The 26,406-nt window shown below is 39.1% G+C and overlaps 2 protein-coding genes across 2 annotated transcripts; both read right to left on the reverse strand.

Annotated features, from left to right (window-relative positions):
* Positions 1-6,669: 6,669 nt before the first annotated feature.
* On the reverse strand, positions 6,670-19,210 carry si:dkey-86e18.1 (uncharacterized protein LOC557342 homolog). Its single transcript, XM_057840118.1, has 5 exons — positions 19,069-19,210; positions 18,924-18,964; positions 16,792-16,866; positions 16,537-16,726; positions 6,670-11,020 (listed from the first exon to the last, which is right to left on the reverse strand). The coding sequence occupies exons 1-5, from the start codon at positions 19,133-19,135 to the stop codon at positions 10,662-10,664; spliced, it is 732 nt and encodes a 243-aa protein (XP_057696101.1). The 5' UTR covers positions 19,136-19,210; the 3' UTR covers positions 6,670-10,661.
* Positions 19,211-20,890: 1,680 nt separating this feature from the next.
* On the reverse strand, positions 20,891-22,711 carry jun (Jun proto-oncogene, AP-1 transcription factor subunit). Its single transcript, XM_057842321.1, has one exon. It carries the CDS (start codon positions 22,420-22,422, stop codon positions 21,454-21,456), a length of 969 nt encoding a protein of 322 aa, XP_057698304.1. The 5' UTR covers positions 22,423-22,711; the 3' UTR covers positions 20,891-21,453.
* Between the last annotated feature and the right edge of the window lie 3,695 nt (positions 22,712-26,406).

Genomic DNA, 26,406 nt, shown 5'->3' on the forward strand with positions numbered 1-26,406 from the left:
TTGATAAAACACAGTAGACCAACACCAGAAGCTGAAATGGTAACCCAGACCATCACTGACTGTGGGTACTTGACACTGGACTTCAGGAATTTAGGCATTTCCTTCTCCCCAGTCTTCCTACAAACTCTGGCACCTGGATTTCCGAATGACATGCAAAATTTGCTTTCATTAGAAAAAAGTACTTTGGACCACTGAGCAACAGTCCAGTGCTGCTTCTATGTAGCCCAGGTCAGGCGCTTGTGCCGCTGTTTCAGGTTCAAAAGTGGCTTGACCTGATGAATGCGGCACCTGTAGCCCATTTCAAGCACACGCCTGTGCACGGTGGCTCTAGATGTTTCTACTCCAGACTCAGTCCACTGTTTCTGCAGGTGATTCAAGGTCTGGAATTGGCCCTTCTCCACAATCTTTCTCAGGGTGCGGTCACCTCTTCTGGTTGTGCAGTGTTTCCTGCCACATGTTTTTCTTCCCACAGACTTCCCACTGAGTTTGCCTCGATACAGCACTCTGGGAACAGCCTATTCACGCAGAAATTTCTTTCTGTGTCTTAGCCTCTTGCTTGAGGGTGTCAATGATGGCCTTCTGGACAGAAGCCAGGTTGGCAGTCTTGCCCATGATTGCGATTTTGAGTAATGAGCCAGGCTGGGAGTTTTTAAAAGCCTCAGGAATCTTTCGCAGGGGTTTTGAGTTAATTTGTTGATTCAGATGATGAGGTCAGTAGCTTCTTTACAGTACCTTTTCATGATATGCAAATTTTTTGAGATAGGGCTTTTTGTTTTTTCTTGACTTTTTTGCCAAAATCATAAATATTAAAACAATAAAAGTCTTGAACTACTTCAGTTGTGTGTAATGAATCTAAAATATATGAAAGTCTAATGTTTATCAGTAAATTACAGAAAATAATGAACTTTATCACAATATGCTAATGTTTTGAGAAGGACCAGTATATACATACACTATATATAGGTATATACTGTATATAGGTATATACTGTATTTATATATAATATATACGGTATATATATATATATATATATATATATATATATATATATATATATATATATATATATATATATATATATATATATATGTATAGTGCCGTGAAAAGTACACATAAATGTTACAGTCCATCAAACCAATTTTAATATCACAGAGACAGCCTAAGGAAATACAAAATGCATCTTTTAAATCAATATAAAAAAGAACACCAATCTAATCTTATCTGGCCCTATGTGAAAAAGTAATTGCCAACTTTAAATTAAATAAGGGTTGTGCCACCCTTGGCAGCACAAACTGAAATGAAGTGTTTACAAGAATTTGTGAGTCTTTTACAATGTTGTAGAACAATTGTAGCCCACTCTTCTATGCATAACTTTACAACACAGCAATAAGGTCACACCAAAGAATCTCAATTGGATTTTGGTCTGTGATTTGACTTAGCCACTTCACACCCTAATTTTTTTGGTTTTTCGTTAACCATTCAGAGCTGGATTTGCTGGTGTGTTTTGGACCGTTTTCCTGCTGAGTGATCCCAGGCATGAAAATGGGTCAGGGGTTAAAAAGGTGAGAAGGGTGTGGAGGAAATATGTTCCAGTACACTGTATTGTACACCCCAACAAAATATTGAGCTCTGTCGACCCACACTGTGTTTCAGCAGGGCCATGCAGAGACCGGTGGAGGGGTGGGTGCTCTAGATCAAAAGGGGCACATGAACAAGTATTTAATACACCTTAAAACAACATAACTTCAATTTTAACCAGCTTTAGATAATAATTGGCTGCGACTGTGACATACTTTAATTGGGAGGGGGCAACAGTGAATAGAAATCAAAACTGTCATCAACACTTTCTGGCTGTGACTCAGTCAGTCTGCCTCTTTTCTTCCTTCAACCTCTGCATCAAAACTTCCTTCCTCAACTTGTTCATCTGAGAACAAACCACATCAGATGGTCACTGAGCCACCAACAGCACAGTTTTCTTAAAACTATTATTTCATTATTATCCATACTTAACAACTCTAGCACCTAATGATTAATAAAGCAATGACATAAAAATCTTATAGAAAAATAACATTGTAATTGTGTTTATAATTGGATTTAATACCCGACTATCCTTGCAAACTTGTTCTTACCAGGTCTGCTATTCACCCAGCTGATGAGGTATCCACTGCCTTTAGCAGCCTCATCTAACTCCTTTTTTTATCCCTCAATCTCCCTTCCCTACGACGCATGTCTATGTAATGAAATATAAACAGTTAAAAAAAACAAACAGACTCCCCGGTGGCTTTTAGTTCTAAAACTTTCTTAATTTCTTTCTCACTCAATAACGATGGAGTTAGATTTGCGTTTTTATTATTCAATCAAAAAACAAAGTTACTTCTATCAAAAACAAAGTTGCTTCAATCAAAATACAGTATATACTTTTAATCCCAAAAAGTAGCTTCAAAAAAAAAAAAAAAAATGTTTTTGATTGCAATAATAAATTTGAGACAAAAAAAGCATTTGAAAACTATTTTTCTTGATTGAAACAAATTTTTCCATTTAAGTAATGTTTTGCGTTTGGGCCACATTTTGGCTAGGACATTTGTGCCTTTATTATTCAATCAAATAAGTTGCTTCAAACAAAAAAATATATATAAAAAGAAAAACTTTGCACATGTGCCAATCACCGTTCACCAAAGCCTGAGAGGGTTTGAGTAGACTCACTATGAAGCTTTTAATAAAGCCAAGCATTTTCTAACTACTTTATTCTTGTTTAAAAATAATTCGGTGGGGCAGTAACATGTTTAAAACTTATCATAATTCTTACATTTTGAAGTGCTTGAAAACCACTTATAAATGATACTTTAGTGAAAAAAGTGAAAAAACATGTCTTATATATATGTATCTTTTTTCCAATGTAAAATCTGAATAAATGCATTGAACACGCACAAAAAATGGGGGGGGGGGGGGGGGGGGGGGGGGGCTACTTCGCGGTTTTCACTTATTGCGGCGGGTTCTGGTCCCCATTAACCGCGAAAAACGAGGGATCCCTGTATTTCTGAAAAGCTTTAAGAAGCAGGACTCATTCCCACCACTCGTCGGGCCGCTGTTGTGCCGACACCGACCGTCAGCTCAAATCCAAGCCGAAAATAACGCGTCTCCGGCGGACGACGGGAGCGATGTGAGGCGCCCCCTCCATCCGAGAGAATGCCGCTTAATTTGACTCAACAGTGTGTTTCTTCGTTTATATTACCGCTAAATACACAAGCTTGACGCCAATTTAACGGGAGCTATTTTTTTTCATGGGAGATTTGGCTACCTCTGGCAGTGTTCAACGCAAGCTGCAACGAATGGCATTAACTTTTTTATATCGCAAAACGTGAAAACGATTGAAACCATTACTCACCAAATTCAATCTGCTGGCAAATACAGGCAAGTGTGTATGCTGCGCTCTGGTCTGCCCCGATGTGGATACGGCCTGCTTTTTAGCTTTGCAATGCAACCGAAGGCTCTCCGAGCACTCCATGTACACGCGTAAGGAGTGCGCGCGTTTGGAATCATGGAACGCAGCTTGGGCCGATGATTGGTTCTCGTCAGCGAAGCATCTAGAAGGATTTGCTGACTGTGTTCTTAAGTGCTCAGTTTACGTACTAAGTTAATCACATGATGATAATAATAATAATAATTAAATACAACCCCCCCCCCCCCCCCCAAAAAAAAGAATTTCTCCTCGGATCTACGCAATTCACGTAGGTCGCCCTTTTTGACTTCAAAACGGCGAATTTCGCCGAAAGGTGAGAGATTTTCATGCCTGTGAGTGATCCAAGAGTGCTTGAGTTTGAGGGCCCAAACGGATGGCCAAATGTTCTAGATGAAAATCTTCTGAACCGCTTATCCTCACAAGGGTTGCAAATTTTTAACTACTGTTTTTTGTTGTTGTTGTTTTTTTGTTTTCTTTTAACATTTATTACTATTTAAATAACTGATCTTTCTTGCCTAAATGGATGCCTCAATTCATTTGATTAGGTTTATCAAAAAATTACAATATTTTTATTTGCCATCGCAAAATACGTGTGGGCCACACCAATACTACAATTGGATGTCAAATTGGGGCGCAAAAATATTTTCCCATTGGCTGCAATTGGCCCCTGGGCAGCAAGTTTGAGATCCCTGTCCTTTGTGAAAGAAAATAAAAACATTTGGAAAACAAATTATTTGTCCATGACCAGTGTTGTTAATAACGGCGAGTATAACGGCGGTACTAACGGCGTTATTTTTTTCAGCAGTGAGTAATCTAATTAATTACCTTTTTCATCTTGGCAACGCCTTTACTGTTACTGAGGTTGTAAAGGCGTGCGTTACTATGCGTTACTACGTTGGTTGAATGACGCAAGAAAAGTGGGCGACGCAGACTCATGGAGAAAGCAGAGCGGGAGTGAGGAGGAAGAAAGGGAGTTCTGACGCCGTTGCAAACGCGAAGCTCGGTGGCTCCAATTATACCTGACTGTAGCCGATAGCCTACATACTACGCCCACATGATGCTAGATATCACGTTTATAGAACTAGATGTGAAATAACAGACATAGCGGCTGTAGCACATGTATAGAGAACTAGATGCGTTAGTAAACAGCCGCCATCTTAAAACAGTAGACTTCTCAGAAAGCCTCTGTTGTAGACAACCTTCCTAGCGAACCTAAGTAACTTTTTATCTAAAATACTCCTAAATCGGCAACATCTTGACTTGAATCTATCTTTAAATGATAAAACAGTTTTAAAACTTTCAAATGTCGAAAGTAGACAGACGGGAACTAATGCAATAATGGGAGCAATTTTAACAACTTTAACAACCTTAAGTAAAGTTACTTCCAAACATAGCAAAGGCTACTACATTTTTTTTTTTTTTGGAACGAAAAAACAAAACAAAACAAAACAAAACAAAACAAAACATTAAAGGTAACACCAGTTACTTTGCCAAGTAACTAATTACTCTTACATTCAGGTAAATGAGTTACTAACTCAATTACTTTTTGGGAGAAGTAATTTGTAACTGTAATTCATTCGTTTTTTAAAGTAACATTAACAACACTGTTCATTACAAGGATAAATCGCCAGAAATAGTCACTTGCCCTATAAAAGGTTAAAAATGTAAATCTATAGTAACACAAAACATTTTTTTCCTATTTCAACTTTGGTGCAACTAATATTGAGGTCATTGCAGTGCAATGCACAAAAAAAGGCATTGTATGAAAAGCTGAGACGCATTCACAGGCAGCATCGCATGCAAGCAACGTGTGAACACTTTTAAAGTCCTATTTACAATAACTGTCGAGACTTCCGCTGCAGCTCTTTGTGGTCTTTGAGTTGAGCCCCCTTGTCAACTCACTTCCTAGGGCACCTCAAACTTTATTCTCACACTCTATTTGCATTGGACATCCCAACTTGCATGTCTTAGTGCAAAACGTTCTAAACGTTGCTTTGTCTGACGTGTAATACTGAAACTGTTTTACACAGCTTGAAGGCCACAGTTAATCGGTCGAACCCCAGCGAGCATGTTGAGGCGCTTCGCGAGTAGACGGGGTTGATGAATCATGGCAGATTTCTGAAGGGCCTGTGGTCATGCTTAAGAAAATGATGACACGGAAAAAGGCGCCTTGACATTATTTCCACACCGATTCAGAGGTGCATGGAAAACAATGCAAATAAGGCACAATTGAGGAGTAACTTCCACAGTTTCATGAGAAGCGCAGATTAAAAAAAAAAGTCTAATGGAAACAGTCAAATTGCTAGTACAAATCTCTTCAAACGGCGCACGATTTGCCTTTAACAATAGAGTCTTTAATAAGAAAAGCGAAGAATCATATTCAAATAAATATACAAATAAAAGATCACCAGTAATCTAGTTAATAGAGATTTTGATACAGTTGATCATTTCATTTAAATGACCGGCTTACTTTGTTCAACTTTCATCTTGCGGTCAGCACAGTTAACCGCTACCCATCACTCATGGTCTCCACCAGCATGTGGCGTACCTCAAGGTTCAATTTTTGGCTTAATTTGACTTGAACACGCTGCCCGTTGGTCGAACAATGGAAAGTCTCTTTTCACTACTATGAAGATGGCACACTTGTGGGTATGAGCTACTGGATGGGACAAAACTTTCTCCAATGCAACATGAAATAAAAAATATAGAAAAAGGGGGCCTAAATCCGGGGTGTCAAACTCAGTTTTGATACGGGCCGCATCAAAATTATGGTTTCCTATGGACGACGAGTAATTAACAACTCATCAATTTCACTGGCCAACAATTGGTTTTTTTTGAGTTTCTGTTAAATTTGTTAAGCTGAATACATTCAATTTGGTCATTGATTTAAAATCTGTCATTAGTTTTTTTCTGTATGCTTTAGTTTTCATGCAGTCGGCATTTCCAAAATATTTTTTAATAAGTAGTACAGTTGTCCAATAATTAGTTTTTAACATAACCTGATATTGTCCAACTCCAAAAATGTGATACTAATACAAAACCTATACCAATATACGCCGTCATAGACTTAATATATTATGGCTAATTGTCTTGTGATGCTCCTCTCGATGCTTTACAAATGATTTATGTAACAACTTCAAAGTTCTCCAAATAAACGTTCTGTGAAAAATAAGAACAACTTCAACTGAAGTGATGGAAAAAATCCCTATATTGCACCACTATATTGTTGAAATCCAAATAGTGCCAACATCAGTTTTCTGGATGAAGTGCAAGTGCAAAGTGCCAATGAGGCACTTATTCTATTTTCAATATGTGTTTAGGTACACAAATCCACCGATGACAAACAAGTAAACTTGAATTGGTTTTACTGTTGTCATTTTTCTCTTGACAAGAGCACTGATACTTATTTGTAAAACTGAAAACAACAAAACATTGTGTCCATAATAAAATAAACAAAATAAAGTATACACCACGTGTCAATTTGAATAGCAACTAGTAGTACTACTAGTACAGCTTGCAATTAATGAAATAATGTAACCACATTTTACCACAAATGCAAACAAAATGAAAAATTCACATCACAGATATACTACATAACGCTCATGAATATAAAACAAATGAAGAATATAACTTGACACAAAGAATGTGGTGAGATGGGAAGAACTGCTATGGTACAATAGCTGCAGATGCTAGCTCGTCCATTTAGCTCTCTCGATTTGCAATAAGCTTGCATCAACATATGATTACATCAACACAAAGTGCTGGAACTTATCAAAACTAATTACATCAAAGCGCTAATAGGGGGCGACAAAACACTAGAAACACAGGCAGGCAATAAGTGAACATGACAGCACTGCCATATGCATATTGGCTGAAGTGAATGAATGAAAAACCTATGTCAATATTATTCAATACAATTTTAAAATGCTTTTGATCAATTCTAATTAGTAGTAGTTTATAAACAGGGGTGCACATAAGTGGTCCGCATGCGTGCATGCGTACCGGACGTAGACAAACGCGCTGGCCCTCAACGACTTCCATACGCTTTTGCGTACCGATGGCTGACCACCATATTTGCGGCGGACACGAGAAAATAACTTCTCAAAATGTCAAAGAGGCAGGCCACACTGAGTAATTACTTCCGTGTTCCCCCACCCCCGTCAAAAGACAGACAGACGACAGAGACGTCACCGGAGCTACCGAAAAAAAGGACTTTTGCTGAAAAGTAGGAGGTACCATGGCTAGAAGCAAATGATGCTCGCACGGAAATGCGGTACAAAATGTGCTGTGAGAATCCCAATGTCGCCGATAAGAGCAGCGCATTTCATGTAGGGTCAAAGAATTTCAGCCATCCAAACTTTGAAAAGCACGAAAAAAACAGAGAGCATGTGGCAATTAAGCAAACTATCGATGTCAAACAGGACCCAGCTCGCCCTATGGACAAGTGGCGGAATAAAGGTAATGAACAGCGACATGCACTGACAAACGTGTTTTTGCTCGCATTTTACAAAGCTAAACATGCACGTTCAATAAGGTCTTATGAGGAGGACATCCCACTTTTAAAAAGGCTTGGAGTTAATGTGGGAGCCGCATAATGCCCTTTATTTTGAATTGGTGCTTTTTATTTCTTTACATTTCAAAGTAATGGCAATTTTGTTGTGCCAGTTGATGTTAATCAAGCATTAATTGTTAATATAATTAATTAAAGTTAATTGGCTCTAAGTAAAGCTTGTCATAAATTTATCGCATCAGGCGGGTCGGCTCTCAAGCTCAATGAGGACCAAGTCACATCTCCAGGTCCTCCTCTGAGAACCTGGGCAAAAAAATTATGTGCACCCCTGTTTATAACGATTCTCTCTGTATTTTCACCCAATATCATTTGAACTTTTCATTATTTTGCATATTTATATGCAGTACCGTTTTCTGACTTTAGCTTGTCATAGTTGACTAATGATCACATATTGGAGCACTTTGGCAGCAGTGCAATACACCACATCGCATTGTCCCAATCGTTGGTCTCCTGTGTCTGTAGTTGTCTAAAACATGGCATAACGGGTATTGTTTTGCCTCATTTTGTTATAAATATCACATCGCAATAATTTTGCATTTCACAAAAAATGTAAATCTTGATTTGCAAAAAACATAACAAAAAAAAAACCACAGCTTAAAGAAAAAAACTAATGTCAGATAATGGATTTAGCACCCCAAAATTATGTAAAAACAAGTGATCAATGCAAAAAAATATACTTGTTGACCAGTTCATTAAAATAGCAACTATTTTGATTTTCAGATGTTGACTATAAAGTTGTCAAAACCCCCTTTTTTTATTTATTTTTTTAAAAAAAAGCCTTTTAATAGCAAATACTGTATTCTCTTACGGTTTTCATTTTTATATATTTTTAAATAGAAAACAAAATGTAGATTAAAAAAAAAAAAAAAATTCTTTTTATTAATTTAAAAAGGGAACAACTGTAAAATTCAAAGGTTTCAGTTAGTCCTCATTTTTATTAATTTACATTTTATTTATTTTTTTAGGAAAAGCGGCATCGAAAATGAATGAATGGATAAATGGTGAAAACAGTAAGTATTCAGATTTTTTTTTTAATAAAAAAAAAAAAAAAAGAATAAAATGTGAATATTCTCATATTTCTGTAGTTCATAGATGTTATTTTAGCGGGAAACATTAAGTCAATGCACATACTGGCCGAAAGTATTGGCAATTCTGTCATACTGCTCAATTTCTCCCAGAAAATGATTGCAATTACAATTGCTTTGGTAGTAATATCTTCATTTATTTTGCTTGCAATGAAAAACACAAAAGAGAATGGAATAAAAAATGAAATCATTATCATTTTACACAAAACTCCAAAAATGGTCCGGACAAAAGTATTGGCACTCTTTGAAAAATCATGGGATGCTTCTCTAATTTGTGTAGGTAACAGCACTTGTTACTTACCTGTGGCACATAACAGGTGGTGGCAATAACTAAATAAACCACACTTGCAGCCAGTTAAAATGGATTAAAGTTGACTCAACCTCTGTCCTTGTGTGTACCCCATTGAGCATGAAGAAAAGAAAGAAGACTAAAGAACTCTCTGAGGACTTGAGAAGCAAAATTGTGAGGACACATTGGCAATGTCAGAGCTACAAGTCCATCTCCAAAGACCTGAATGTTCCTGTTTCTACCGCGCGCAGTGTCATTAATAAGTGTAAAGCCCATGGCACTGTAGCTAACCTCCCTAGATGTGGACGGAAAAGAAAAATTGACGAGAGATTTCAACGAAATATTGTGCGGATGGTGGATAAAGAACCTCGACTAACATCCAAACAAGTTCAAGCTGTCCTGCAGTCCAAGGGTACAACAGTGTCAACTCGTACTATCCGTCGGCATCTGAATGAAAAGGGACTCTATGGAAGGATACCCAGGAATACCCCACTTCTGACCCAGAGACATAAAAAAGCCAGGCTGGAGTTTGCCAAAACTTTTTTGGATTTTTGTGTAAAATGATAATGATTAATTTTTCTTTCCATTCTCTTTTGTGTTTTTTTCATCTCAATGAAACTAAATGAAGATATTACTAACAAGCATTTGTAAATGCAATCATTTTCTGGTAGAAATTGAGCATTATCTGACAGAATTGCAGTGGTGCCAATACTTTTGGCCAGTACTGTAATTTACTTTTGTACTATAGATTAAGTCCTTCACTGCCATTTACAGTGATAGACATCAAATCCATTTAAACTGTGATGGCTGCGATTGAATGATCATGTTTCACTGCTACTGACGGCGGTAGAAGTCCAATCCATTTTGACTGGAAGGCGCTGGCACCGATCATTCGAAATGAGTTCATATGTGGACAACGTTAAAGCCTTTAGAACAGTAGAAAGGTTGTTAATCGCTTTCCTTAGTTTCGGTATTGAAAATGGGGATTTGACAACATTATTGTATGGTGAATGCAAAAATGGCTCCTTTATAAAGCTGTCACAATCAATGGCATTCAAAGAGTTAACTGCCAGCTTTTCCAGTCAAAAAAGATTGGATGTGGCTCGAGGAAAATGGCAGCAATTGAGTTCAGTAGAGGCATGTATAATTCTTATCAAAAATAACAAAAGTGTGCAAATGTCCAAAATGTAACAAACTATTCCTCAACATATTTTATGTCTTCTCCTTAGAAAATATGACATGTAATCAGCTGTAAAATCATGTGTCTGTCTCATCCTCAGAAGAATAATAACAGTCCAGCCCTAGCACATGTTCCATGGAGGATTTCCCGGCTGACTCACTCGCGGCATCTTTTTGCACGGCAACAGAACTCGAGTCTGCCGCTGCGTTACCCAGGTTAGGCAAGGAACGCTGAAGTATCCTCGCTAGGTTCTGTGTTTCTGAGACGCTCTGGTGATCTGGCACACCTCTAAATGCGGCAGCTGCCATCGCTAGGCGCATGCGGTCGAAAGCGAGTGGCTGGTCCTGGTCCGAGGTCACTTCTGTGGTCGGAATGGCAGCTGGCAAACTGCTCTCTGAGTGAATCAACCCTACGGTTGAGGCTTTTGACTTCTTGACTGTGACAAAAAACAAAAGAAGCAACTACAGTCATTTATGAGCAAGATAAAGCTAAGATGCAAAGACACTGACTCCCTCACCTAAAAATGTCATTAGTTTCCAATTCACTTAAGTTTTGTGCAATTTCTATAACAAATTGCTCCTAAAGTATTCATGTCACAGTCAGTGTGACTTTAATTCAGGGCTTGGAAAAAAAATGTGTGAAATGCATGACATTTATTTTGCGCTACAGAAAATCTTTGTTTTTAAAAATAGTTTTCTTAAACATTTATTTATCAATATATATTTGGTATAGTTAGCCTTTGGTTTGGATTTTTTAAAGGAAGAAGTTAAAATTTATGAAGTGAAAAAATTCAACATCCTAACATTCAATGTCCCGACTGTAGAAAAGTGGACCAGCTCTACACTCTTGGCAGGCTCCTTGATGGTGCATGGGAGTTTTCCCAACCGGTCTTCATGTGTTTTGTGGATTTGGAGAAGGCGTTCAACTGTGCCCCTCGGGGAGTCCTGTGGGGGGTGCTTCGGGAGTACGGGGTACCGAGCCCTTTAGTAAGGGCTGTTCGGTCCCTGTACGACCTGTGTCTAGAGTTAGGTCCGCATTGTTGTCAGTAAGTCGGATTCGTTCCCAGTGAGGGTTGGACTCCGCCAAGGTTGCTCTTTGTCACCGATTCTGCTCATACATTTTATGGACAGAATTTCTAGGCGCAGCAGAGGCGTTGAGAGGGTCCGGTTTGGTGGCCTCAGCATTGCATCTATGCTTTTTTCAGATGATGTGGTGCTGTTGGGAACTCTCACTGGAGCGGTTTGCTGCCGAGTGCGAAGCGGTTAGAATGAAGATCAGCACCTCCAAATCTGAGATGATGGTCTTCAGTCGGAAAAGGCTGGCGTGCCATCTCCGGGTCGGGGATGGGATCTTGCCCCAAGTGGAGCGTCTTGTTCACGAGTGAGGATAGGAGGGAGTGGGAGATCGACAGGGATCGGTGCAGCGATGTTGACTGTACCGGTCCGTTGTGGTGAAAAAGAAGCTGACCCAAAAGGCAGAGCTCTCGATTTACCAGTCGATATACGTTGCTCCCCTTACCTATGGTCATGAGCTGTGTGTCGTGACCAAAAGAACAAGATCCCGGATACAAGCGGCCAAAATGACTTTCCTTAGCAGGGTGTCTGGACTCTTTCTTAGAGATAGGGTGAGAATCTCGGTCCTCTGGGATGGACTTAGGGTCGAGCTGCTACTCCTCCGAGTTGAGAGCAGCCATCTTAGGTGGCTCGGGCATCTGGTTCAGATGCCTCCCTGGAGAGGTGTTCCAGGCATGGTACACCGGCGGGAGGCCCCGGGGTCGACCCAGGACATACTGGAGAGAGTATGACTCTCGGCTAGCCCGGGAACGCCTCAGGATCCCGCTGGAGGAACTGGTTGAAGTGGCTGGGGAGAGGGAAGTCTGCACTTGCCTGCTAAAGGTGCTGCCCCTGCGACCCGACCCCGGATTTAGCGGTAGCTGGATGGATTGACCTCAAGTAACATTCACAAAATAATTGAGAAAGATATTAGAGCATATGAATAAATTATAAGTATTTTGAAATACGGAGTTTGTTTTCAATCACCCTGTATTACAACAGTAGTTTTAAGTTAACTAGTGAATGCTAAAACTGCCATCAAATCATTCCTAATCGTGACACTATACTACTTTTTCTTATATTTCTCCTACACTGTAAAAAAAAAAAAATCATACTTCTTATTAGTCATGTTAACTTAGGATTTTAAGTGGACAAAAATCAAATTCTTAAGTTCTCTTCAGTAACTTGTTAGTTTGACTCAATTATCATGTTAATACCGTATTTTTTGGACTATAAGTTGCACCTGAGTATAAGTCGGACCAGCCATAAAATGCCCAACGAAGAGGAAAAAAACATATATAAGTCGCACCGGAGTATATGTCGCATTTGGGGGGAAATTTACTTGATAAAATCCAACACATGAAACAGATATGTCATCTTGAAAGGCAATTTAAAATAAAAATACAATAGAGAACAACATGCTGAATAGGGTACAGTATGATAATGTTACATGATGCATGAACAACAAAATGCGAACGTGGTCCGTATGTTAACGTAACATAGCTATTAAGAGTTATTCAGATAACTGTAGCATAAATAACATGCTAACAAGTTTACCAAACCATCAGTGGTACTCCAAAAAAACAAAATAACATGTGAAATGATATAATAATGTGTTAATAATTTCACACATAAGTCGCTCCAGAGTAGAAGTTGCACCCACAGCCAAACTATGAAAAACACTGCGACTTATAGTCCGAAAAATACGGTATTGTTTTTTTTTTTTTTTTAATAATTCTTTTTATTGTTTTCCAGTCACAAGTTAAATTTGACATACATTCCTCAGTAATGAAATCCAACTTACACACTATGTGACCTTGACGTATAAGCATACATACAAACCAAAAAACACATCCACACAAACAGCACCTCGTCATTTGTAAAATATACTATACAATAGGGCAATGTCTCCGCAGTTTAACAGCACCAGATAGCCCCACACAGTGAAAAAAAAAAATCAACATACAACAATGTATATATGAACTTTGGGTCCGGTGGGAGGAGCGGCCCCATACCTAAATACGGTATTGTGAACTTGAATTAGGCTACGTTCATACTACAGGTCTTAATGCACGAATCCGATTTTTTCGTGTTTTTCCGACTCGAGTGAGGCATTAACTTGACGGTCTGAACGTGACAAGTCGCATTTCAAATCCGATCTGGGTCACTTTCGTATGTGGTCTAAATCCGATCTGGGCTACATTTTTCCAGACTGTCGCGGCGGTCTGTACTGTCCAGTCCCGCAAATCGGATTTAATGCAGCAATTACGTCATCAAATAGTGAGAGAGTCGTTACCGTAGCGATGCAGCTGTGAGTTATTAGCGCCTAGCTTGCAGTGAACACGGCTTTTGGGGAAGGGCTGGGCTTTACAACAGTCATAAAAAATAAAAATGGGTTGAGGATAAGCCTGAGAATGTTCAGTTTTCTCTGTTCCAAGTGAGCAATATTTCAACATTGCCTACACGGCCGAGAGTCGGGGCAAACGTGTGTGTGACGTGCACGGACAGTGTGTGCATGCTATCGATCCATATAAACTTTGAATATAAGCCTAAACGGGGATTATTTATGTCTGTTATTTTTGTCCTCCTTTTGAAAAGCAAAATATGATATCCCTGGAATGACGGATGACGTGTGTCAATTGTTTTGATGCTTCTGCGCATGCCGGTCTTCTTGCTCAGCGCGTGTCAGACTGCGAATTAGTGCGCATGCGTAATACTTGAACGGTCTCAATGGACAAAGGCAGTCTGAACCGGCACGCCAAAAAAACGGATATGACAAAAAATCGGATTCGTGCATTAAGACCTGTAGTATGAACGTAGCCTTAGTTTGCATGATCAAGTTTGTGGGCCATAGTTAAATTTCGGAGTAAAATGAACATGAAATGATGACCTGTATGAAACGGTTGATGCCTCACTCCTGTTGCCTTCAAAAGTGTGTACTAGAATATGGATGTTTAGCTCAGTTGTCTGCGCGCACCACCAGCCAGCGGCTTGGGTTCGATCCAAATTACGGATGCAGCTATCGAATATTTTAGTAGTCGATTAATCGATGATGTAGTTAGTTCGAATAATCGAGTAATTGGATAAGGAACATACAAAATTAAAATACCTGAGCTGAGCCTCAAACAGTATAAAAAAATAAATAAATGAGGATCTATGTACAACAAAAGAATATTTGGCTAAAGTCTGCTAGCTTAAATGCTATAATATGCTAACATTTTTTTAAACAATGCTTTTAACAAATGGTCCAAACACGTATTCCCACAAAAAAACAAAAAAAAACAAACAAACACAGCCGAATATACCTATAAACTAAATAACGAATGCATAAAAAAAAACTTAAGCTCTAACAAAAACTTAGCTTATGTTGGTCTTAACAGGGAGCAGCTGGATTCAGCCACGTCAAATAAAGCAGACTAGAGGGCAGAGTATCCACCCAAATCAATAAAACTAAATGCAAACACTTTCAAAACAAATCATCACAACGCCACTTTAACTAAACAAATACTCGAAGCAGCAAAATTTAATTCGAATCTTTTTTTCTAATCGAATACTCGAGTTAATCGATTAATCGTTGCAGCACTAATCCAAATTATTATATATCTACTTAAACTGAAGACCAGTTTAATTAAAATATTGAGTTCAATTTCATGAAACTCATTTAACCTAAAATGTTAAATTGAAACTCCTTAGCTGAAGTCCAATTTATTTAGAATGTTCCAGTTACAAAGTTGGTATTTTCAGGTTCAAAGATTTTTTTTCACTTTCAGATCTTATTTTTTCCGTTATAATAAAAAAAAAAAAAAAAAAAAAAAAAAAAAAAAAATCAAATCTTTTTTTCGCTTTCAAATCTTTTTGCAGCGCCAGTTTGAGAACTTGAATCCTCACAATAGCGCTGCTGCGCTGCGTTTGTGTTCTCGCTTGGATTTCGGACACATCGTTTCTTTAGGTAAAGGTCAACAACCTGGCATATTTTCCAATTTTCATTAATCAAAACTGATCAAGAGTTGTCTAGAATGACTTACAAAAGTTCCCTCCCGCCCTTAGCATTACTTTAGCTACAGGTATCAAGAAAATTAAGTGGGGAGAGTGGGGAGTCATAATTCATCAAAGTACCCATGTTACTGAAGGCATCATCATTCGGGGTTGCTTTGATAGGCTGTCTCTCACAAGTCAACACGCCTCTCGTGGAGGCCGCGCCCCTCCGCGTTAATACACGGCCAAAAGTTTTGAAACTGAAAAAAAAAAAAGATCTGAAAGCGAAAAAAAGATTTGAAAGCGAAAAAAAGATTTGAATGTGAAAAAAAAAATTGAAACTGAAAAAAATCGAGCTGAAAGTGAAAAAAAAAATTTAAACAGAAAAAATAAGATCTGAAAGTGAAAAAAAAATCTTTGAACCTGAAAATACCAACTTTGTAACTGGAAAAAATAAAATGTTTTTTTCGCTTTTGAAAGTTTCAAGAATAAAACTTTAACATTCAGTTTCAAAAAAATTTTTTTCAATTGTTTCCTTTTTTCAGATTACAAAACTTTTGGCCTTGATTTAACACCATACGGAGCCCGAAGTGTAAACTTGTATGAATTCAGTGACAAAACATGAAACTGAATTCTTTATAGCTATTGATGCCACAAGATGGCGCCAGAACTATGTCTGGTCATGGACTCACGTAGAAGCTCAGGTGCTCTAAACTTATTGGCTGCCAATCCATTTTGACTGAGGTCGGGGGCTGCTCGCTGCCAGCCCCTCCGAGCCAAAATGGATTGAAGGTGAAGTCTAGCGCTGGAAGGGGCTCTGAAACATGAGCTTCACTGCCAATCCTCCCAGTTACAATAAATTGCACCTCTTACCGCTGTCAATGTTAACTAAATAACATTTGATTTTGGACCAAAGGCCACTGACCAATGCTCGTAGATCCTTGCACGTCTGCTCTCCTTTTACAATAAGCTCTAGGCGTCCACGGCTTGTGCTTGCAGGTGGGGTCAAGCACTCGTAACTTCGTGACAAAGCTTTTGTACTCTCTTTCCAAGGCCTCCAACTTAAGCTGGAACTCTGCTATTTTCCTCTCAGGGTAGTGTGTCAGTTGGGATTGCTGAAAGGGGGAAATGAACAATATAACAGATATTCTTCTACTTAAAAGAATTAACACGTAATTACCTGCAAATAATACTCCATGTCTGTCTTGATGCTTGGGATCCACTTTTTGACAGAGGATGTCGTGTTAAGTGTACACTAGGGAGGGATATTATAGTGAAAAAGTCAGGAAGTTGAAAAAGTAAAACTTTAAACAAGGTTCCACCTACAGGTTTCATCGACCGCAATTTAAGATTTTTTTGCCCCCTCCAATACCATCTAGAAAAGAATTTAATGCCAACTCTCCAAGAATGCAAGAACATGTCTCTGACACAATTTCATGATATGAAGCCCAACCTGACTAAAGGATTTTAGACGTATAAGTAAGGGCGTAGGTTTGGTCTCAATATTGGTCAGGACAATATAACAGCAGAATCTGCATGTACACTTTTTGCTGGGGACGGGACATATAATAAGACCAAACAAATTGGATGAACGGGGCTACGTCTCTCACCAGTATGAACCTAATAAATTTATAGGCTAAATGATTAATGAAAAATAAATCTGTATTGACATATTAACTTTCACACTGCAAATTTATAACATCAAAATCTGATATTTTTTCTTAAAACTAGTCAAATAATTTTCTCCAACTTGTTTTGAGTGTTAAAGGCTAGTTATCAGAGTAATGCGTCATATTCTTCCACTTACCGGTACTTTAAGTAAATATTACAATTTGTTTTTGTTAAGACCATACATCTAAAAGTTGGTCATTTTTCACCGAAAGCAAGAAAAAATGCTTTCAATTAATGTTTTGAACAATATCTATTCTTGAATTAAGAACGTTCGTTTGTGACAAACAAGTTTTTTTTTTTAAAGATTAAATATACTAACCTTTTGTTTAAAATAAGTCTGTTAAGCTTATTTTCAGCTAGTTATTTTTCTTATTTCTAGAAATCTGCGTAAAATTGACTATAAGCACTGGCAGATAGTTTCTCTTATTTCTAGTATATTTACACTGAAAACAAGGGAAGTTTTTTTTTTTTTCTCCCAGTTTTAAGGAAGTAGGTTTTTGTTTTTGCAGTGCATATGCATTGGTTCAGGTGATATACCGATTCGAACCTTTGATTTTAAAAACTACTACAGAAAATTTTTGAAAACTTCCAGAATAAATGTCTGGATTTTAATAGTAAATTTAAATTGCAATATTTGAACACAAATTATATTAACATACACAAGAAATACAAATTTATTAATTTCTTGACCATCCAGGAATGCAAAAAAATAAACATTTGTCTTAATACCACTCAAAATTGTCAGTGTAAATAAATTGAATATGACCCCCCCCAAAAAAAAAAAAAAAAAAAAAAAAACCCATCAACTTCTTAATCACTGAATAACAAAAATAAATAAAAATAGAGCTTCTTTCAGGTAAAACACTACTGCTTTTGTCCACAAGCACAGCCAAACTTAACAAAAAAACAAAGCTTAGGGCTGGTTTAAGACCACATAGATAAAATAAAAATGAAAATAGGGGGTAGCAGTGAGTAAACCTTGGTTCACTACATTTCTCGCAGTTTAACGCTTACAGTAGAAAACACATACAGGAGGATATTTCTCTCAAAGCAGCTTCTTCCTCGAATTCGAGAAACTGATGCAGGTTGGACATTCAGTAGCAAAATTAGTGGTGTGTTTTCCACCTCAACTACATTGACGTCTCTTAACATTACTTACAGTGGCTGCTGCTGACGAAAAAAAAAAAAAACGTCGAATATCCCTCGTCTGCGAAGGGGGTGGTGGAGGGGCACGTTGTATTTCTGTCGAGCTGTGAATGCGTGTGTGTGTGTGGCCGGTGTGGGTCAAGTGATCAGCCAATCAAACGTGCGTTTGAGGGACATTCAGCAAGTGAAAAGGGGTCAATGTAAGTCTGAACATAATGAAAGTAATGTACTTCATTTAATAATGGTAGGGTCAATTATATCCTGACAACATATGGGAAGACAATCTAAATTACCTATATATCTGAAGTCATTATGTAATGCAAATAAGGTTGTTTAAAAATTAGTGGGGACAATTTGAGCATCCTGAAAAGTTGCTAGTGTTATGTCCTTACCGTCCCAATGCAAACATGCGCCCTTGCTTATAAGGCTTAATTCAATATCTTAATCAAGATGAGTAAATTGAATACGTTTCAAGTCCCAAAGTAAATTCATTACCAGCTTGGGTCGTCTCTCCTGGACATCTTTTAGTCGACCCTCTGTCATGAAAATAGTGGAAAATAAATGCAATTCATTACGGTTTATGGCCGTTGTACACTAATTTCATCTTCCAAGTGCTCGTGTTTAATGTAAGCTACGTTACCTTCTCTCTCTTTCTGTAGCCAAAGTCTGTTTAAGCGTCCTTGTTGTTTTTCTTCGTTTCGAGCCATTTTTCAAAAGCGATTGATTCTCTCGCCGCAGAAAGCGACAAGGAAGTAAACAAAATCACGTGATGCAAAAGCCATGTGACCCTTGCGCGGCAGTATCGCGAGAATAGCATGAACATGTCAGGAAATGTGAGAGGGAAATGTAGGTTTCCTCATATTTTAAGTGCTTAAGGCTTCCTAAAAAGTATTATTAATACGCATGACTAATGTATAAATGCGTGTGCATAAATTTTGATTTTAAAAATGCCTGTCCGTACATAATAATTCGGAAAAGTACCATTAAATCAACCAATACATATCCAGTTCTGATGTTTTTTTTTTTTTTTTTTTTTTTTTTTTTTTGGAGTAGTGTTTGAGACATTTTATTAAGGAATAATTACAATTACAGCCCAGTGCTGCCATTAACACGATATAAAACCAATATTAAAAACTGACCAAGTATCAAGTAAAAACATAAACGGTAAATAATGAGGTAATGAATGTGTATTTTTCAGCAATAGGCAGAATTACGTTTATTAATTTACACGTTCTGTCCTGAATGTCAGCCTTTGACAAAGGTCTCGGGATTTACCGTATTTTGAGGAGATTACCAAAGTGGAGTCACTTCCCGTAAGTCACGCCCCCTTTTCGTGACGTTGACCGTCCGAGCGACCCCTCTCCATATATGGTAAAGCTAGGACATCATTTTCCGGAATGATGTCATCTGGTCCACGTTTCGGCAATCGGATCAGGATAATAATTAGACTGACGGATTAGAAAAAGATGCTTAAATGTGGATAAACTGCATGCGTACTGGTATTTTCTTTCATTTTGGTGTATTTAGATATCGAGAATAATTTAATAAAAACTGAACATTGACAGTCCTTTGGTAGGTGTTTTAGTTTAGTGGGCCTGTGTCGCCCTCTGGTGATTAATTGGGGGCACAGGCACGTCATAACTTTTTAAAACTACAGTTTAACCATATTCCCCTGCTGTTAATAATAAACATTATGGCGTTAAAACTAATGGAGGGATTTAATAGCTCATTTAGAAAATAGTTAACTGATTGATTGCCGTATACAGGAATACACGTCCAATTAATTTGAACTGGGAGAGGCTGGCAGCAAATTAAAGCATTCACCTGCTGTTAAATAAACTACAGTGTGAAAACTAAGATGAGGCATTGTAATAACTAATTTGACATATGAAACATTTACAGCAATAAACGTCCAATTAATTGGAATTGGGAGAAGCTGGCAGCCTTTCCAGTTCAAATGAGTTTATGTTAATGTTTGAATTAATTGCCACTTATTCTTTGTTGTGGATATTTTCATAACATTATTGGCAAAGTTTGTGATAGAATTGTCTCTTATACAAGTTAACAAAAACTAAAGAGGATAAAGTTCCTGTAAAATATAGTGTTTTTTTCTCGTCATTTCATGTAACTGTCTCTTTTTTTGTTTGTTTGTTTTTTTTTGTATTTGCATTACAAGGCAGGAAATAGTATGGAATGTGTGGTGCAATAACCTGAAGGCTTGCCTGTTCAATTCCACTTTTGTCAAATACCTGAGATGCCACAGATTTCATAACTGAGGCTGGCAACTTTTTTGTTTCAGTTCTCAACATGTGAAGTTCAAGTGAGCTTTCTTGGCCTGAAGAATACTTGGACTAATGGAATTTAACCAGCAGGTACTACACTTCACAGTTCTTGCGACATGTTGCAACATGCCTTATTGTTGTATGGCACACCCACAACCAAGAACACAGAGAGGCAGTAGATTCATTTTAGACAGTTTATTTTCTTAAATATGGATGACTTCCAAACATAAAAAAAAAAATTACACTTATTACAAATGGTAAACATAAGTACTCCGAGTTGATCTTATATACATATAGCAATGAGTGAAACCCCATTAAACAAAGTCAATCTTGAATTTTCTTTCTAACTTCTTACAATAAAGAAAAAGTTGTGTCAGAACTCAAGAAGTCAGACAACGTATCCCCCCCAAGAACTTGTGTCCAGATGCTTAGAATGAGCTGCAACAAGAAAACAAGTCATTTGCATGATTGCAGGTTCATATCAAGTCAGTAATACTGAATGTATTCTCCACAGATCCAAAGCAAGAAAAATAAGTCTCTTGTCCAGTTTGGCTACTAAACAGAATGGAATTCTGTTTTGTTGCCGTGTCCAGAGCAGCCCTCGCCGGGACCAACCTCATGGCACTGGGCTACTTTTTTTATGTGTTCTTTTTTGCACGGCCCTTCGGTCCTTCCTGCCAGTGTGCCGCCACTTCATCCCGAACCAGGATTTTTTGGGGTTCAATTCAAGTCTTCTTTCCTCCTCAGAAGGTCTGGAGCTGCTGCGTCAACATGAGTTGACATCCACTGTTGACGTGGTTCATCACTTTCTGCTTAAGTTGCGCCACCTGCTCTCGCAACATGTTAGCTGTAGACGCCAGTTCAGAGTTTTGCGACTTGAGGCTCTTGACTTTGTCCTCCAGCCGCGAGATGCGCTCCAGCTTCCTCTTGCGGCACTTGGAGGCGGCGATGCGGTTGCGCATGCGCTTGCGCTCGGCCTTGATGCGCTCCTGGCTCTCCATGTCGATGGGGGATAACGGAGGCGTCTCACCCGGCATCTCGGGCACTGTTTGCGGCTCCTCCTTGAGCGTGGCGAGCAGTGGCAGATGGGAGGAGGAAGTGGATGAAGAGGAGGAGGAAGAGGATGGCTGGGCGTAAATCGGGAAGGACGCGCTTGGGGCCGTGCTGCTATAGCTCAGAGCCGTGCTGGTGTAACTCGGGACCGATGTGGTGTAACTCGGAGACGACACGGTGCTGATAGCAGGCTGGAAAGTGTTTAAATCCTCATAAACCGGCGAGTCCGAGCGCATGCTGCCGCTATACACGGCCACCCCGGCTACGGACGGCGGCGCCGCCGAGGGGACGCTCACCCCAGGCATGTGCTGGTGGTGGAGCTCAGCCAGTGCGCGCACGAAGCCCTCGGCGAAGCCCTCCTGCTCGTCGGTGACGTTCTTGGGGCACAAGAACTGAGTCGGCGTCGGCGTGGTGGTGATCAGCCCGTTACTCGACTGGATGATGAGTCGCTCCAGCTCCGGAGAGGCTAGCTTCAGCAAGCCCACGTCCGGGGAGGTGAGCAGGTCGCTGGCCCGGGCCCGGAGGTGAGGCTTCAGGCTACCGGCGGGGTCGGACAAGTTCAGCGTCATGTTGTGTTTCAGCGCTTTGGAGCCGCTGTACCCGTAGCCGGCACCGTTGAGCGAATCGTCGTAGAAAGTAGTTTCCATCTTCGTATACATAGAAGTGAAACCGAAAAAAAGTTCAAATAAACGACTTCCTGGTTAACAGCTGACGTCCCAAAAAGTCCCAGCCAAAGTTTTCAAAACGCTCTTTCGATACGAGAATCAACACTGACTATTCACAGTGTTTTTGTTTCAGTCAGCTTCAAAGAAATATTTCCAACTCTTCTTTACAAGAATCCGGTGGGAGTGTTTGTCCACAATTTCTGTAGTTTCTCTGAGTGTTGGTGTTTCCCCAACGCGGGCATGTATATACTCTGTCTGGGACAAGCGTGGAGGCAAACCTTATGCCGCCGAAGCCTCTCCGAAAATAGCCATGATGTCACGAGAGGGCTCTCCCATTGGCTGGAGGGCGTGTCAGAAGGTGGAGCCACCACGCGTTGCCATAGGGACCCAATCCTACCCGCCCAGAAGTTTCTGATATTCGCGGTGCATTGTGGGATGAGGTAATATTGTGGAAGAGCGCCTGCGCGGTGCATTCTGGGATGACGTATTGTTTTTGAATATCTGGTTACCCGCCCTTGCTGTCAGTGGCGGGACGGCTAGCGTCCGTGATAGTAGCGGGATAGTTCTTCCATTTAAACACTTACTAACACATTAATAAACACTTGAATGCGCATTTAAAGTTTAACAAAACTACTGTACCGTCAATTTACGTCGGCAACACTGATTTGACATTTGGACACTACGTCAAAATAGTCCAGGAAAAAAAACACCTGGACTATTTTTGTTTTTTATTGTAGAATAAGATAATGCTTAAGTACATAAAATTGAAAAAGTTTGTTATTTTACTGCACTATGGAATAATCAATGAACAAACACAGAGCAAAACCACATTATAAATTGTCAGCACAAGTACATTTATTTCAACATAGGTTTTAATTTTATAGTTTGTAAACAATCCCGATATTGGTAGTTTGGATTTCAAGTTCATTCAAACTAGACCATATATCATAGACCATAGATACCAATCCTCTCCCTTTTCAAATCCAGACTCAAAACACACTTGTTTACTCTTTCTTACCTACCATGATCCTCGTCTCAGTTCTATCTTGACATCCTAATTTTTTAAATATACTATTATCCTGCTTTTTATTTGATTTTATGATCGTTTTGTTATTATGGTTGTTGAGCTACTGTGTTTCCATTTTTCTTGTGAAGCATCTTTGTGTGGCATGAAAACGCTTTAGAAATAAAATGTATTATCATTATTATTATTATTATAGATGGGAGATCAAAAGTTTAAAGTGAGATTTTAAGGGAAGAAATATGTGATTTTAAAAGTTATTGTGTCAACAAATCTAAAAAATGTTGGGACCAATAGCAATGAGAGGCTGGAAAAGTCAAGTACACATGTATAACAAGGATCTGAAAGACAAATGACTACTAATTAGGTCCAATTGCAATATGATTTGAGTATAAAAAGAGCTTCTCAAAATGGCAGTGTCTCCCGGAAACCAAGACGGCTAGAAGGTAATAATACATTTTAATAATAAATTTTATCTATAGAGCGCTTTTACCGATGCTCGAAGACGTTTTACAGTTGAAACAAAGAAAAGGCTCACACAATGTGAGCAGTACAAAACAACAGAGAAAAGAATTATAAATTAAAAGCTACTTTAAAAAGGTGAGTTTTTAACAACTTTTTAAATGTAGGAAGATCTGAACAGGTGCGGATGGGTTTAGGGAGTGAGTTCCAAAGGGAAGGGGCAGCAACAGAGAAGGCTCTGATCACCACTTCCCTCAATGTAATGTCAAAAGATAATTCGGCAATATCAGAGAGTTGTAGTGGAAAACTACTAAAGTTATCATCATCTACAGTGCATGACATCATCCAAAGATTAAGAAAATCTGAAACAATCTCTGTGTGTAAGGTTCGAGGCCGAAAAACCGTACTGGAGCCTGTGATTTTCGAGCCATTAATTGGCACTATACCACAAACAGGAATGCAGTGGAAAGGAAATCATAGAATGGGTTCAGAAAAACTTCCAGAAACCATTGTCGGTGAACACAATCCACTGTTCAATCCACTGCTGCCAACTGAAACTACATTGCAAAGAAGGAGCCATTTCTAAACAGAACACGGAAGTGCAGGCGTTTTCTCTTCGTCAGGGGTCATATAAAATGGAGTATGGCAAAGTAGCAAACTCTTCTGTGGTCAGACCAGTTACGATTCAGAATCAGGACCAGGACAAACCAAGTTGTTATCAGCGCTCAGTTCAAACGCCTGCATCTATGATGTTATGGGGTTGCGTGAATGCGTGTGGCATTAGCAGTTTGCACATTTGGAAAGACACCACCATTGCAGAAAAGTACAGTATATTCAGGTTTTAGAATAGGGGTTGGCAAACTGGATCGCTGTGCATCCTGGTGTTTGTCCCAACAGATCCAGCCCAGACAGTGTAAGTTTTCTGCAGAAACAAGAAGCACCTGACTGCAATCAACTGATTTAACTGATCAACTGCACTTATATGACACCAGATTGGTGAAAAGGTGTCCTCTTGATGGGTTGGAGCAAAAACTTGCACTTACTGTGACCCTTTGTGAAAAAGTTTGTCTATCCCTGTTCTAGAACAACATATGCTCCCATCCAGACGTTGTATCTTTCAGATAAGACCTTGCATTTTTCAATATGATAATGCCAGACCACACGGAGCATTAATTTCAACATCATGGCTGCGTAGGAACAGGTTCTGCGTATTGAAATGGCCAGCTTGGAGTACTTTCACTTATAGAGAACACATCATAAAGAGGAAGAAAGAAGGCCCAAAACAGTTGGACTGTTAGAAGCCTGTATTAGACAAGAATGGAGCAGCATTCCTATTTCTAAACTTGAGAAACTTGTCTCCTCGGTCCCTCGACATTTGAAGACTATTGTTGGAACAGAGAATTCCTATTTGTTGACACCAATGAATTTAAATTCACCATATTTCCCTCTAAAATGGTATTTGATCAACTTACAGTGCCTTGCAAAAGTATTCGGCCCCCTTGAATCTTGCAACCTTTCGCCACATTTCAGGCTTCAAACATAAAGATATGAAATTTAATTTTTTTGTCAAGAATCAACAACAAGTGGGACACAATCGTGAAGTGGAACAACATTATTTGGATAATTTAAACTTTTTAAACAAATAAAACACTGAAAAGTGGGGCGTGCAATATTATTCGGCCCCTTTACTTTCAGTGCAGCAAACTCACTCCAGAAGTTCAGTGAGGATCTCTGAATGATCCAATGTTGTCCTAAATGACCGATGATGATAAATAGAATCCACCTGTGTGTAATCAAGTCTCCGTATAAATGCACCTGCTCTGTGATAGTCTCAGGGTTCTGTTTAAAGTGCAGAGAGCATTATGAAAACCAAGGAACACACCAGGCAGGTCCGAGATACTGTTGTGGAGAAGTTTAAAGCCGGATTTGAATACAAAAAGATTTCCCAAGCTTTAAACATCTCAAGGAGCACTGTGCAAGCCATCATATTGAAATGGAAGGAGCATCAGACCACTGCAAATCTACCAAGACCCGGCCGTCCTTCCAAACTTTCTTCTCAAACAAGGAGAAAACTGATCAGAGATGCAGCCCAGAGGCCCATGATCACTCTGGATGAACTGCAGAGATCTACAGCTGAGGTGGGAGAGTCTGTCCATAGGACAACAATCAGTCGTACACAGCACAAATCTGGCCTTAATGGAAGAGTGGCAAGAAGAAAGCCATTTCTCAAAGATATCCATAAAAAGTCTCGTTTAACGTTTACCACAAGCCACCTGGGAGACACACCAAACATGTGGAAGAAGGTGCTCTGGTCAGATGAAACCAAATTTGAACTTTTTGGCCACAATGCAAAACGATATGTTTGGCGTAAAAGCAACACAGCTCATCACCCTGAACACACCATCCCCACTGTCAAACATGGTGGTGGTAGCATCATGGTTTGGACCTGCTTTTCTTCAGCAGGGACAGGGAAGATGGTTAAAGTTGACGGGAAG

This window comes from Corythoichthys intestinalis, chromosome 7, assembly GCF_030265065.1.
Source record: "Corythoichthys intestinalis isolate RoL2023-P3 chromosome 7, ASM3026506v1, whole genome shotgun sequence".
Classification (NCBI taxonomy): Eukaryota; Metazoa; Chordata; class Actinopteri; order Syngnathiformes; family Syngnathidae; genus Corythoichthys; species Corythoichthys intestinalis.